The sequence below is a fragment of the Akebia trifoliata genome, chromosome 3 (genome assembly GCF_017979445.1).
Source record: "Akebia trifoliata isolate Shusen 1 chromosome 3, ASM1797944v1, whole genome shotgun sequence".
Lineage (NCBI taxonomy): Eukaryota > Viridiplantae > Streptophyta > Magnoliopsida > Ranunculales > Lardizabalaceae > Akebia > Akebia trifoliata.
The window spans coordinates 24984697-24998549 of NC_141377.1; the positions used below are offsets into that span (position 1 = coordinate 24984697).

At 39.1% G+C, this 13853-nt stretch overlaps 1 protein-coding gene across 1 annotated transcript; it reads left to right on the forward strand.

The window, feature by feature from the left end:
- Nucleotides 1-2433: 2433 nt before the first annotated feature.
- LOC147406192 (uncharacterized) lies at nucleotides 2434-4777 on the forward strand. Its single transcript, XM_086432513.1, has 5 exons — nucleotides 2434-2769; nucleotides 2831-2902; nucleotides 3008-3347; nucleotides 3498-3813; nucleotides 4078-4777. The coding sequence occupies exons 1-5, from the start codon at nucleotides 2434-2436 to the stop codon at nucleotides 4775-4777; spliced, it is 1764 nt and encodes a 587-aa protein (XP_086288639.1).
- The last annotated feature ends 9076 nt before the right edge of the window (nucleotides 4778-13853 follow it).

The window sequence follows — 13853 nt, forward strand, 5'->3', positions numbered from 1 at the left end:
AAGTGGAACTACATTGCTAAAAAGACCTAATCAATAAAAAAATAAAAATACTTACCTTTTCTGAACGCAACGATTTTCTTTTCCCTCAGATCTAATAGAATTTCTTGTACAGTATTCCTCGCTTCGTTCTCTCACCGGATCTGACTTCTGATCTCCGAGACAAGGTATCTCTTTCTTAGATCTGGGTTATTCGAATTTTTTCTATGGATTTCGGGGTGTTTTTGAAGGGCTTCTAGGTGTTTTTCAAGCTAAAATCGAAGTATGGGTGTTAGGTAAGGAGTTGGGACTTCAAAATTAGGGTTTATGGGAGGCTAGGGGGGCTTTTTGACCTACTTCTCTTGGGATTTATGATTTGATACGAAAATAGGGTGTGAGGACCCCTATTTATAGATTTTTTTAAGGGTTGATTTAGATAGAATTAGTGTTTAATTAGAATTCTTTTAGTTAGAGTTGTATTTTAGTTAGAATTATTTTATGTAGAGTTATATTTTAATTAAAACTCTATTAAATAGAGTTATTATTTAATTAGAACTCTATTAGGATTTTGACTTTTGGTCCTATTTGGTTGACTTTAGTCTTAATTGATTGACTTTAGTCTTGCTTAATTGACTTTAATTTTGACTTTAGTCTTACTTTATTGACTTTAATACCTTGACTTTAGTCTTACTTGATTGACTTTAATTTTTTTGGAGAACCCCCTCTATTATATCTTTAAAGAAATATCTTGCGAACCGTCAACAATTTTGCATGAGCGCCCGATTGATCGATTTTTTTAGTTCGAATTTTATAATTAATTTCATTAATGTTTCATTTTAATTATTTAATGTTTTATTTATTAATTTCAAAATTTTTAATTATGAAAATTGTGAAATTACCGTTTTGCCCTCGGAGAGGACTTTTCACGTTTTAAGTCAATTTTTTATGTTCCATGATGTTTTAGAATCGATTTTTCATAAGGAATTCGATGGAAATATTGGTTTGTGTCATTTATGAAATTTTTTGTTTGAAATGGTCGTGAAATTTATTAGGGGTATTTTCATAAATTTTGTCAAATTTTGTGAAAATCGACGAAATGATTTATTTGGTTTCGATTTGTTGTTTTATGTGTTTGAAAGAGTTTTCCTAAACGTAACGTAGGCTCTAGGGTCATTTTGATATTAGGGGTATTTTGATCTTTTTTTAGTGATTTTTATCATAAAGCTTCTTTTTGTCTGAAAAATGATGATTTCTAAGCTTTTGGGGTTATATTTTCCTAGTGTAGCGCGGTTTCTACAGTTTTGTCAGTTCGAGATACCTCATCCGGATTTCTGAAACATATCTGGTAACAAAATAAAGCATTGGAATAATCATCTATTATTGGGAACCGTTGCGATCGGGTTGACGAGTTGATTAATCAGGCGAGTGCAAAAATAAGGTGTCTACAGATGCCCCTCTTTGGCAGAGGGTTGAAGCAAACTAGATAGCAAATCTATTTTGGTAGATAGTGTGATATCCGAATACTAAAGCTAGTGACAGTTCATGTTGCAACCTAATTTAGCAATTCGTTAGGATGTTTAGATCCTTGAGCGTAAAACTCTCCCCGAACTAAAAAGTTGTCAGGTCCTTGAGCGTGAGCTCTCACTGACAGTGTCAGATCCTTGAATTTTAGAGAATTCTCCCTAACTAAAAAGTGCAAGTGTGAGTGTATGTATTGTGTGAAACTGAGCAACGATTGAGAAAAAAAAACTAAGCATAATCTGAGTAAAATTCGAGCATAATCTGAGAAAAGTGAGCATAATCTGAGCAAAATTTGAATGTCTTCCTCTACCTACCCTAGGTGAACGAGTAATAAACTAATTTTTTGGAAGTCCTACTCTACCTGCCCAGGGTGAAAGAGTAATGAACAAATTTTTTTGGGAAGTTCTACTCTACCTATTCGTAGTGAAAGAGTAATGAACTAATTTTTTTGGGAGTCCTACTCTACCTGCCCAGGATGAAAGAGTAATGAATAAAATTTTTTTTTTTGGAAAGTTCTACTATACCTACTCTGAGTGAAAAAGTAATGAACTAATTTTTTGGGGAGTCCTACTCTACCTGCCCAGGGTGAAAGAGTAAGGAACTAATTTTTTTGGGAAGTTCTACTCTACCTACTCAGAGTGAAAGAGTAATGAACTAATTTTTTTGGGAGTCCTACTCTACCTGCCTAGGGTGAAAGAGTAATGAACTAATTTTTTTGGGAAGTTCTACTCTACCTACTCGGAGTGAAAGAGTAATGAACTAATTTTTTTGGGAGTCCTACTCTACCTGCCTAGGGTGAAAGAGTAATGAACTAACTTTTTTTTGGGAAGTTCTACTCTACCTATTCGGAGTGAAAGAGTAATGAACTAATTTTTTTGGGAGTCCTACTCTACCTACCTAGGGTGAAAGAGTAATGAACTAATTTTTTACCCGAGAATGGAGAGTGGCCAATGCTCCATCGATACATGGAAAGACCTTAAGAAGGAGCTGAAGAATCAGTTCTTACCCGAGAATGTGGAGTTCATTGCCCGTAGAAAGTTGAGGCAACTCCAACAGATACGTACCGTGTACGACTACGTCAAGCAATTTTCTGCATTGATGCTTGATATCCGTGATATGTCAGAGAAAGACAAGTTGTCCTCATTTATAGAGGGACTTAAGCCTTGGGTTCAGACAGAACTACAGAGGCAACGTGTGCAAGACCTCAAAACTGCTATCGCCGCAGTCGAGCTGTTGACGGATTATTCTCCCATGGATGGGAATAGAAAGAAGGTATCCAATCAGTCGAAAGGGTACTCTTCACAGAGTGAACGCACCAATGGGTCTTCCAAAGATAAAAATGGAGGATCTAGACACAGTCCAAGCAGGAGATCCCACTGGGATTCCTCCCCTTCGAAGAACACAGGTACCTAGTCCAACAATCATCGTAGCAAGATTCAGTGTTACTTGTGTGGTGGTCCTCATAAGACGTTCAATTACCCGCAAAGAAGTAAGTTGAACGCATTGTTAGCTTCCCAGAGCGAGTCACGAGAGCTCAAGTGAGAAAGATGAGGATGAATCTTCTCACATAGGAGCTATGCATCCGTTGAATGCAATGAAACAGACCTCTGAGACTCAGAAGATCCGTCAGCGTAAGGGTCTCATGTATGTTGATATGGAGATTGGTGGTAAGACCACCCAAGCAATGGTTAATACGGGAGCTACACATAGCTTCATTGCCCCTGCAGAAGCGAAGTGCCTCAATATCCGGCTCGAAAAGGATTCAAGCCATATGAAAGCTGTTAACTCGGAGGCCACTCCTATACAAGGGTCGGTCAAGTCCGTGGCCGTCAAGATAGGTCCATGGAAGGGTAAGCTAGATCTTCTCGCAGTTCCACTCGATGAGTTCCGAGTCATCATTGGGATGGACTTTTTGCGATAAAACAGGGCCATTCCGATGTCATTTGCCAACACTTTGGGCTTGCTAGGTGAAAGTCCAAGCTTCATTCCTCTCTCTACAGGTAAAGAGGAGGGAAAGATGATTTCAGCTCTACAGTTAAAGAAAGGGTTGAAGAAAGGTGAACAAACGTTTCTTGCTACCTTGCGAGTTGAACTTGATGATCAGGACCATAGTTCAACTCCCCCATTGGTAAAACAAGTTTTGACTAAATTTGATGATGTTATGCTGGAAGAGCTTCCGAAGACCCTACCGTCACGTAGGCCGATTGATCATCAAATCGAACTAGTACCTGGTGCCAAGCCTCCTACAAAGGGCCCATACAGGATGAGTCCTCCGGAACTAGCTGAGCTACGCAAGCAACTTGATGGACTTCTGGAGTCTGGATTTATCAGACCTTCGAAGGCACCTTATGGGGCACCTATTTTATTCTAGAAGAAGCATGATGGGTCATTGCGACTTTGTGTAGACTACTGAGCGCTGAACAAGGTTACCGTCAAGAATAAGTATCCGATTCCACTGATTGCCGATTTGTTTGATCAACTTGGGGCAGCCAAGTATTTTTCCAAGTTGGATTTGAGATCAGGGTACTATCAAGTACGGGTTGCAAATAGAGATGAGCTGAAAACTACCTGTTCTACCAGGTATGGTGCTTATGAGTTCTTAGTCATGCCCTTCGGCCTTACGAACGCACCTGCGACATTCTGCACCTTGATGAACGACCTCTTCAGACCGTACCTCGACAAGTTTGTTGTGGTATATCTTGATGATATCGTAGTATACAATTATACCTTAGAAGAGCATGTTCAACATTTACCCAAGGTATTCCAAGTTCTTTCCGACAATCAGTTGTATGTTAAGCTAGAGAAGTGTTCATTCGCTCACGAGCAGATTATATTTCTTGGCCACGTAGTGGGTAATGGACAGATCCGGATGGACATGGAGAAAGTGCGAGCTATTGATGAATGGAAAACCCCTTCTACTGTCACAGAACTCAGGTCATTCCTCGATCTTGTGAACTATTATTGGCATTTCGTCCAAGGTTATTCTAAAAGAGCCGCACATCTCACAGACCTGTTGAACAAAGATCACACTTGGTCCTGGTCGGACAAGTGTCATGAGGCGTTTGAAGACCTCAAGCTTGCTGTTATACAAGTCCCAGTCTTAGCTCTACCCGACATCACCAAGCCGTTTGAAGTTCAGACAGATGCATCTGACTTTACTATTGGAGGAGTGTTGTTACAGGATGGGCATCCGCTTGCTTATGAAAGTCGGAAGCTCAATGATGCTGAGAGACGCTATACCGCACAGGAGAAAGAGTTGTTAGCCGTCGTCCACGTATGAGAGTTTGGAGACATTATTTGTTGGGATCATAAGTTCATATGAAAATCGATAATGTGGCCGTGAGCCATTTCCTGACTCAGAAGAAGTTAACACCAAAACAGGCTCGTTGGCAAGAATTCCTCGCAGAGTTTGACTTGGCCTTGGATTACAAGCCAGGAAAGAACAACAGCGTGGCGGATGCCTTGAGTCGCAAAGCAGAGCTAGCAGCACTTCAACGGCAAGTTTCTCAAGTCACCAGCACTTTACAGCAGAGAATTCATGATGGTTCGAACAGTGATCCCCAAGCAAAGGCCATATTGGATATGGTGCAAAAGGGGAAAGCACGCGGTTTCTGGATTCGTGATGGGTTGTTATATACCACCAAAAGCCGCATGTTTGTTCCACGTGCAGATGGGCTAAGACGAGAACTGATGAAGGAGTGTCACGACACTCCATGGGCTGGCCATCTGGGCTGGCGCTGCATATTAGCTCTTTTGGAGCGAGGATACTACTGGCCGAACATCCGTGATGATGTGTTAGATTGTGTGAGGACCTACCTCATTTGCCAGCAAGACAAGACCGAGTACGACAAACCAATCGGGCTTCTAGAACCACTTCCAGTCCTCCAAAGGCCTTGGGAAAGTGTTTCTATGGACTTTGTCTCAGGTTTGCCGAAGGTTGCAGAGTATGGATCCATCCTTGTAGTTGTGGACTGTTTCTCCAAATATGCTACATTTATACCGACCTTGACATATTGCTCGGCAGAAGAAACAGTGCACTTGTTCCTCAAGCATGTCATCAAGTATTGGGGTGTGCCCAAGAACATCGTCAACGATAGAGATTCAAGATTTATAGGGAGATTCTAGATAGAATTGTTCATATTACTTGGCTCTCAGCTTGACTTTTCGACCAACAGACATCCTCAAACAGATAGGCAGACTGAAAGATTTAATGCCATGTTGGAGGAGTATCTCAGGCATTTTGTCACTGCCAACCAAAAGGATTGGGCAAATCTACTTGATGTTGTACAGTTCTGTTTCAACGTTCAGAACAACACTTCTTCCAACAAGAGTCCTTTTGAACTTATTACTGGCTAACAACCTTTAACTCCTCATACTATTGTTTCAGGATATCAGGAACAGTGTCCAAGGACGTACAAGTTTGCTAAGTTTTGGCAGGACAACAATGAAATTGCCAGATCTTACTTTGAAAAAACGTCGAAGTGGATGAAGAAATGGGTTGATAGACGTTGTCGACCAAATCGTTCCAAAGTTGGTGACTTAGTTCTACTCAAGACAGATCAGTTGAGAAGGTTCAACTGAGTACAGTGAGCAAACAGGGGATTACTACAGCGTTATAAAGGTCCAATGCTCATCCTCTCTCGAGTCGGCAAGGTCTCCTACAAGCTGAAGTTACCGCACTGGTTACGCAACATCCACCATGTCTTCCATGCCAGCTATCTCAAGCCATTCCATGCAGATCCAGCAGACTCAGCACGTAGCATTCCAACACGTTCACCTTCTCGTTCAACAATCCAGCCGGAACGTGTTGTCGAGAAAGTTCTCGCCGAGCGCATGTCAGCAGTAGTTCAAGCAAGCAGCAGCACATGGAGTACTTCGTCACATGAAAGAACTTGCCAGAATGCGAAGCCACCTCGGAAAGAGCAGAGAACCTACAACCATTCAAGCAGAAGATTGAAGAGTTTTTTAAGGACAATGTGACGAGGACGTCTGCAGAATAGGTGAGGGAGACTGTAACGGCCATGTACTCTGACACCTAGAGTTTAGGTGTAGCTCGCCCCAAAGTCACCCAGGAGCACCTATGTAATACTATGTAAGGCTCGTTATGAAGCCATGTCAGCCCCCTTACCAGGGCATATCTGTTAGCTTAGGGTACATGTCAGCCCCGTGCCAGGGTACACTTGTTAGCTTAGTGGCATTTTCGTAATAAGGGAGTATGACCGGCCTCCACTTTTGATGTTTCCTTCTGGAAATGTAGGAAAGGAAAAGTATACACCTTGTAGAAAGGGTGTCAGTGCTATCCCAATCCCCGGCCTACACCCACGTTGTTGAAGCCCTTGAAGCCCAGCTCCGTGGAAGTCCCGCGTGTCATAGGATCATCTATTGCTTGTAACGCATCTATTGCTTTTGTAACGCGTTGCACCATGTAATTCAATATTATATCAACAAAGTTACCTCCGGACTTTGCCTCGTATTGCCTTGTTTGCTAGCTATGTGTGTGTGGTGTATGATCATTTTACAGGCTTGCAAGTGGATTTGACCCCCTTGCGCCGTACGACCTCACTTCGAAAGAATAAGGCCGCGACAGAAGGGCTCCTTAGGCTCTTCCTCATGAGCCGACGCCTTTTGCGTAGCTAGCTCAAGGACAAAGCTGAGCTACCTAATGGTGTCCTAGTTCTGCATCGCTTAAGCAAGGGCCCCTTTAGGAAGCTTAGCAAAAAACGAAATAGAAGTTGAAGTAGGAGCATGAACCACTTGGTCATCACACACCAATACTAGATACTTAGCTTCTCCACTTTGAGTGGAGGTATGCGGGGTCAGATTCTTCTTATTTTTTTTCTTGCCCTGTTCAGAGGGAGGATAGCCCTAACAATAGGGAAGAGGGAGAGGGGATACTCCGAAAGGTTAATATTAATGATGTCGGAGGATCCGAAGGGAAATAGAGGAGAGGGAAGGGCAGGTAGTGGGATAGAAGGAGAGGATAGGCCCTCCGAGGTCTGTTTGGCCTGATCAAAAGGAGCCCTATCATGCAAGTAGTAGAGGTAGGGAAGAAGGGGAAAGGCATGTTTGCTCTCCTTCGATCATCCTGTCGACCACGTTAGTTTGGAGACCCACGCCACCACCCCCTATCTTTGGCTATTCTCCTCTATTATTTCCTAGCCTTGGGAGTAGGAAAGGTAGAAAAATCTGCAAAAAAGAAAAAATTCAAGTTCATATTAGACTGATTTGCACAAAGCTAAAAAATAAGACACTACTAGAAGCCTAAAGTTGGACTTATCCTGAAAGGTCTGATAGACCTTAAATCCCTCATGAGAGATACCAGGGTCAAACTTATAGTTCCCAGAGATAAACAAGGGATCCTTGTACCATCTTTTGTCAGTCTTGGGAAGAGATGGAACCAGTGCAACAGCTGCACTCTTGGAGGACAGTGAGTAGTACCCAAGGCACTGGGGGAGGCTTTGAAGTTGTATTTAGAGAGGAAGTCATTGGGGGATATCCCCATTTTCTCCACTATCTCTGTCAAGCGATAAAAATTACTTTACATTTGGCTTGGGGCCCAATTTATTTTAGTCAACACCTCCCTAAGGAAGGCAAAGAGATGAAAACTCAAGCCATCCTTGATTTGGCTAGTGTAAATTATAATTTCCCCCTGACAATGCTCATCAAGGTTGTTGGGGTTTTTGCAAACCCTGACGGACATAAAGGTAGGGATATAGAGTTCCCAAAGAAGTTGGGCAATATTGATGGCCATTGAGAAATAAAATCTATAAAAGAATGAAGGTAACAAGAGAAGATTACCTTAGCTTGAGAAGAAAAAATGGCAATAAGACAAAAAAAAAGAAAAAAATGTCAAAGGAGCAAAGAGACGAAGTTGCAAAGGCAATAGCACAATAGGAGGGAAAATTAGTACAAGTCCCTTATTTATAAGAAAGCTTAAAGAAATACATACACCTAGGAGAATAGTCTTAACCAATGTAACTGTTGCAGCCTTGGGCATAGTGAAGACGTTAGTAGGACACGTGAATGACTACAGATAAGACATGATTCGTCTCAACCGCCAAAGAAGATTCAAAATGACGTTGCATTGAATGCAACGATTCATTAAGAGCAGATGTAATGATAGAGAATCATGGTAGCCAATTAGTAGAAGGATATGTGTCTTGAGAAGATGGCGAGACTTCACGTCTCCTTAAGAGGGGGTAATTGTAGAGGGTAATAATGACACATTTATCCAGACCGTACATGTGTCCAAGGCGGTTAAATGGTACCATGTGTAAGTCAGCATTTCAAATGCTACCCAGCAATAGGACAAACCAAGATAGAAAACTTCTAGCCTGGTTAGAAGGGCAGAATAGTACTAGATAAGACCTAACCTGTCAAGCTGGCTAGGCCTGGTCTGAGTATATTCATAATCCTGATTTGCGCATGTCAAGTCCAGAGATCTCGGAAGGGATCTCCCTGGAATAATGAACCCGATCCCAAAAGATCCCAATTCTATTTAGGATCCTGGTAATTAGGGGATTCTATAAGGTCGCATCCCGCTAGAGAGAGAAACCCTGATTCGAATGAAGGGTCTATAAATAACGAAATTGATAGAAGCTATAAGGACTTTGTTTTGAGGGGGGGCTGATTAAGGAAGGATAGAGATCAACCATTTATAATCATTATTCTTCTGCAACTCTAACTTGAGCGTCGGAGAATTCTTGGCAAGTATCACATTGGTGCTTATAGAGAGATGGAAGGAGCGACTTTGAATCAGTAAGGCAGAGTCCATCAACGCCTTCACTAGAATCTGACCCCACAAATCTCATTCACCCTTGGAATAGCTTTAGGAGGCCTTGCTTGTTCTGGCGTAATAGCCCTAGCTTGACTTCATGTGGTTATTATATTTTGATTTCTCTTCCTTGTGTTTGTCGTCTATTGATTTTCAATCCCCAATAGAGTCACCAAAATGTCGACGACTTTAGAATTGGATAAGGTCCCATTAAACATCATGCTTCTTTTCCTTTTACAGAGGCTTTCCACCAACTGTCATAAATAAACCATATCCACGTTGACGTTGTCAGGTGACAATTTCAGCTAGTGTCTTTGTATTGGTCTAGCTCTTTCTTTGTTAGTCGAATTGGTTTCTTATCACATATCATCCAATAATTTGGCGGTCTCCAACCTCCTCCTATCGTGTCTATACACGCCAATCATTCATTTTTTTTCTTATCTTTAATGGTCTAGGACCACCTTATAACAACTTAACTGTGGTATTCCAGCTTGTCAAGGCATAACCTTGGTGACCCTGTCTTCGTCACCTCATCATGCCACGACGTCTCTTCATCTTAGCACCATTCCAATGATGTAGCGTCATATAGCATTCAGTTGCTTCTAAATGGTCTACTCTTGCTATTCTACTCATAAGGCGCCATGTTGCGCTTGGTCGACTTTGAATGGTCAACCTTTCCTTTTGAGCTTCCTACAATATATATATGGGAAATGTTCAGCACCCTAAGTTTTACCACACACTTTAACAAACGTTTTTTGTCCTACATGGGTTAGAAGTTTTGGAATGAGCTGATTTTTGGTGAGGATGATCTCTATGATTAGAAGATCATCCTCCCCAAAAATCAGCCCATTCCGAAATGTTTAGCCCCATGTTTACACGTTGAAAAATCGTGGACCGTTCATTTTTTGTAAATCAATTTTGATGGGGTTAGAAGTTTTGGAATGAGCTGATTTTTGGTGAGGATGATCTTCTCACCATATAGATCATCCTCACCAAAAATCAGCTCATTTCGAAACTTCTAACCCATGTAAGACAAAACGCGTTTGTTAAAGTGTGTAGTAAAACTAAGGGTGGCGAACGGGACCCTATATATATATATAGACACACACAAGGGTGGAGCCAAGATTTTGCCTATGTGGGGGCAACTAAGATTAAAAAAAAATTATGGGGGCAACGTGACGGAATTTTTTATCTGCCGCTAATATCTGTCATAATAGCTTATTAATTCATAGTCTATAGGCCTTGTAAAATCTCGGGGGGGGGGGGATTGTAAATCCACCTCTCTCTCTCTCTCTCTCTCTCTCTCTCTCTCTCTATATATATATATATATATATAGGGTCACGTTCAAGGGCCAACTTTTTGGCAAAACATTTTTCAAAACATGAGTTGGAAGTTTTGGAATGGGCTGATTTTTGATGAGGATGATCTCGACGGTGAGGAGATCATCATCACCAAAAATCAGCCCATTCCAAAACTTCTAACCCCATCAAAAATAGTTTACAAAAAATGGATGATCGACGATTTTTCAACTTGTAAACATGGGTTAGAAGTTTTGGAATGAGCTGATCATCCTCACCAAAAATCAGCCCATTCCAAAACTTCTAACTCATGTTTTGAAAAATGTTTTGCCAAAAAGTTGGCCCTTGAATGGGACCCATATATATATATATATATATTGGAAATGTTCAGCAACAAACATTTTGGCAAAACATTTTTCAAAACATGGGTTAGAGGTTTTGGAATGGGCTGATTTTTGGTGAGGATGATCTCTACGGTGAGGATGATCTCTATGGACGGTCCACGATTTTACAACTTATAAACTGGGGCTAGAGGTTTTGGAATGGGCTGATTTTTGGTGAGGATGATCTCCTCACCGTAGAGATCATCCTCACCAAAAATCAGCCCATTCCAAAACTTCTAACTCATGTTTTGAAAAATGTTTTGCGAAAATGTTTGTTGCTGAACGGGACCCTATATATATATATATATATTGTGACAACATCTATGAAAATGATTTTTTGTAAATAACTTTTGACGGAGTTAGAAGTTTTAGAATTGGCGGATTTTTGGTGAGGATGATCTTTATGGAGAGGAGATCCTCCTCACCAAAAATCAGCATATTCTAGAACTTTTAATCCCAACTTGAAGGTTGAAGAATCATGGATCGTCAATTTTATTGTAAATCACTTTTGATGGGGTTAGAAGTTTCCGAATGAGTTGGTTTTTGATGAGGAGATCATCCTCACCAAAAATCAGCCTATTCTGAAACTTCTAACTTATATAAAATAAACAATGGTATCGGAAATATATTCACAATTGTTTTCCCATGAATCACACCCATATATATAGGGTGGAGTTCGAAGGCCCTAAACAGAGCCAAACATTTCTTTCAATGTATGGGCTAGAGGTTTCAGAATGAGCTAATATTTTGTGAGGATGATCTCTATAGTTAGGAAATCATCCTCATCAAAAGTCAGCCTATTCCAAAACTTCTAACCCCATCAAAAGTGGTTTATAAGAATCAGACGGTCCACAGTTATTTGGCCCAATGTTTGACTCTCTTTAAGGCCTCCGAATGCTTCTCATATGCATATGGGTCCTTTTTGCCAACCAATGCTAAGGAACCAACACATTTATCTTATATGACTTAAAAGTTTTGGATTAAGCTGATTTTTTTTAGGATGATCTCTATAGTGGGGAGATCATCCTCACAAAAATCAATCCAATTTGAAACTTCTAACCCCATCAAAAGTGGTTTAGAATTGTGGTTTGTCCATTTTTTACCATTAATTTTTAAAGCACTTTAATGGGGTTAGAAGTTTTAGATTGAGTTGATTTTTTGTGAGGATGATCTTGTTGTAGAGATCATTATTATTCGACCTGTAAATTATAATAAAAATAGAGAATAAAATAAAACCTCGGTAAGCAATGATCGATCCATAGAGACAATGTTAATCCGGTTATCTTTTCACTTTAAATTAGTTTCAATTTACACAAATAATTAAAAAAGTTTTCGAGAGAAATTATCTAAAAGAAAATACTAAAAATAAAGACTTAAAATATTATGGAGAAGTATAGATTTGTCGGATCCACCTTCACAAACTTTATCATTTATTTTACTATCCTCTATTTATCTCGATCCACTAAGCAAAGTTAATGTTTGTGGATCAGAAAGTGAAACAGTTATATTAGAAAAAAAATTAAAAATATGTAATAATATATTAAGCCAAGATTATAGGATAGATATTAATTATTCTCTATGGAACATGGTTAATCTTGAACTTATCAAATAATGAACCATCAAAACTTGAGAAACAATCAATATTTAATCCAATAATATTTACTTAAAAACTATCACAAAAAAATAATTAAAACAATTATCATGAGAACAATAAAAAAATATTGATAAATGCTTGTTCCGACTTCCTCAACTGATCTAACGGAGAAGTTAGCCAATAATCATTGCAAGAATAATAAAGCAAAGTAAAATAAGCATGATGTAAAACAGAGAAGAGAGATGAAAGAAAGATGAATCTTTTATTGTTTCTTGAACTTCAAAATCAGCAAGGGTTCTTCGATTACAACTTCTTTAAAAAAAATAAACTAATAACAAAATAGAAAAGACAGGCTATTATTATTCTAATCTCTAAAGATCTTTCAATTCTAGTCTAGTCTCTTATTTATAAAGATTAAATTCGGGTTTCAAAAACTTTTCATGGTTGCACAAATTCATAAACCCTAGTCCATAATTAGTGATTTTCAGTCATCAGTCTATAGTAATTTTTCTAAGGTTTGACTTTGAAATCGCCTCGATCATTTTTCACTAAATAGATAATAGTGGTCCGATTGGTAAATTGGGAATTTTCTAAGAATTGGGAGTCCCCACCTAGTTTAAGTCTAGGAACTCTAGATAACTCCAAAATAGATCGGATTGATCCACGAGTAAGAGAAATGGATAAGGGTCAAATTACGAGTTTTGGAAGATGTTAGACACCAGACCTGCCCAATCGACATAATTAATCTCTACTACGATCAAAACTATCCTACGGTCAACGGGTAAAGAATAAAGTCAAACTATGGTCCCATCATCATCAATTTATATCGGATGTGCTAAACGAATCTTACGACCAATATTTTTTCAAATATTACATGATTTCTTGAATTCTGCATAAAATGAAAATATTTGAAAAATCCTTAATTCTAGCCTATGCTCCAAAGTTCACGTGACAATATTTCAATTAAAATCTACAACACAAATATTTTCCCAATTAATTAAAATAGGAATCTATGAAAATTTTCTAAGTTAGAAATTTGTGAATATGAAATTTCTAATTTGGTCATCTTTGGAGTTTCTAAACTAGAAATTTGAAATCTCCTAAATTAGAAGTTTATGAACGCATATGAGCTCCCAACTTGAAAAAATAAACTTTCCAAAATAGAAAATTTCAAATGTGACAAGTCCCAAATTAGAAATTTGTAAAATAATTTTCTAAAACAGAAAATTATAAATATTAAATTTCCTAAATTAACAATTTACAAATATTAATTTTTCAAAATAGAAAATTATGATTTTAGGAAAGT

Coding starts and splice junctions, on each gene's coding strand:
- LOC147406192 (XM_086432513.1), top strand. CDS start 2,434: ATGGAGAGTGGCCAATGCTCCATCGATACATGGAAAGACCTTAAGAAG. Junction 2,770..2,830: donor TGGATGGGAATAGAAAGAAG/GTATCCAATCAG, acceptor GGTCTTCCAAAG/ATAAAAATGGAGGATCTAGA. Junction 3,814..4,077: donor CAACTTGATGGACTTCTGGA/GTCTGGATTTAT, acceptor CTGTTCTACCAG/GTATGGTGCTTATGAGTTCT.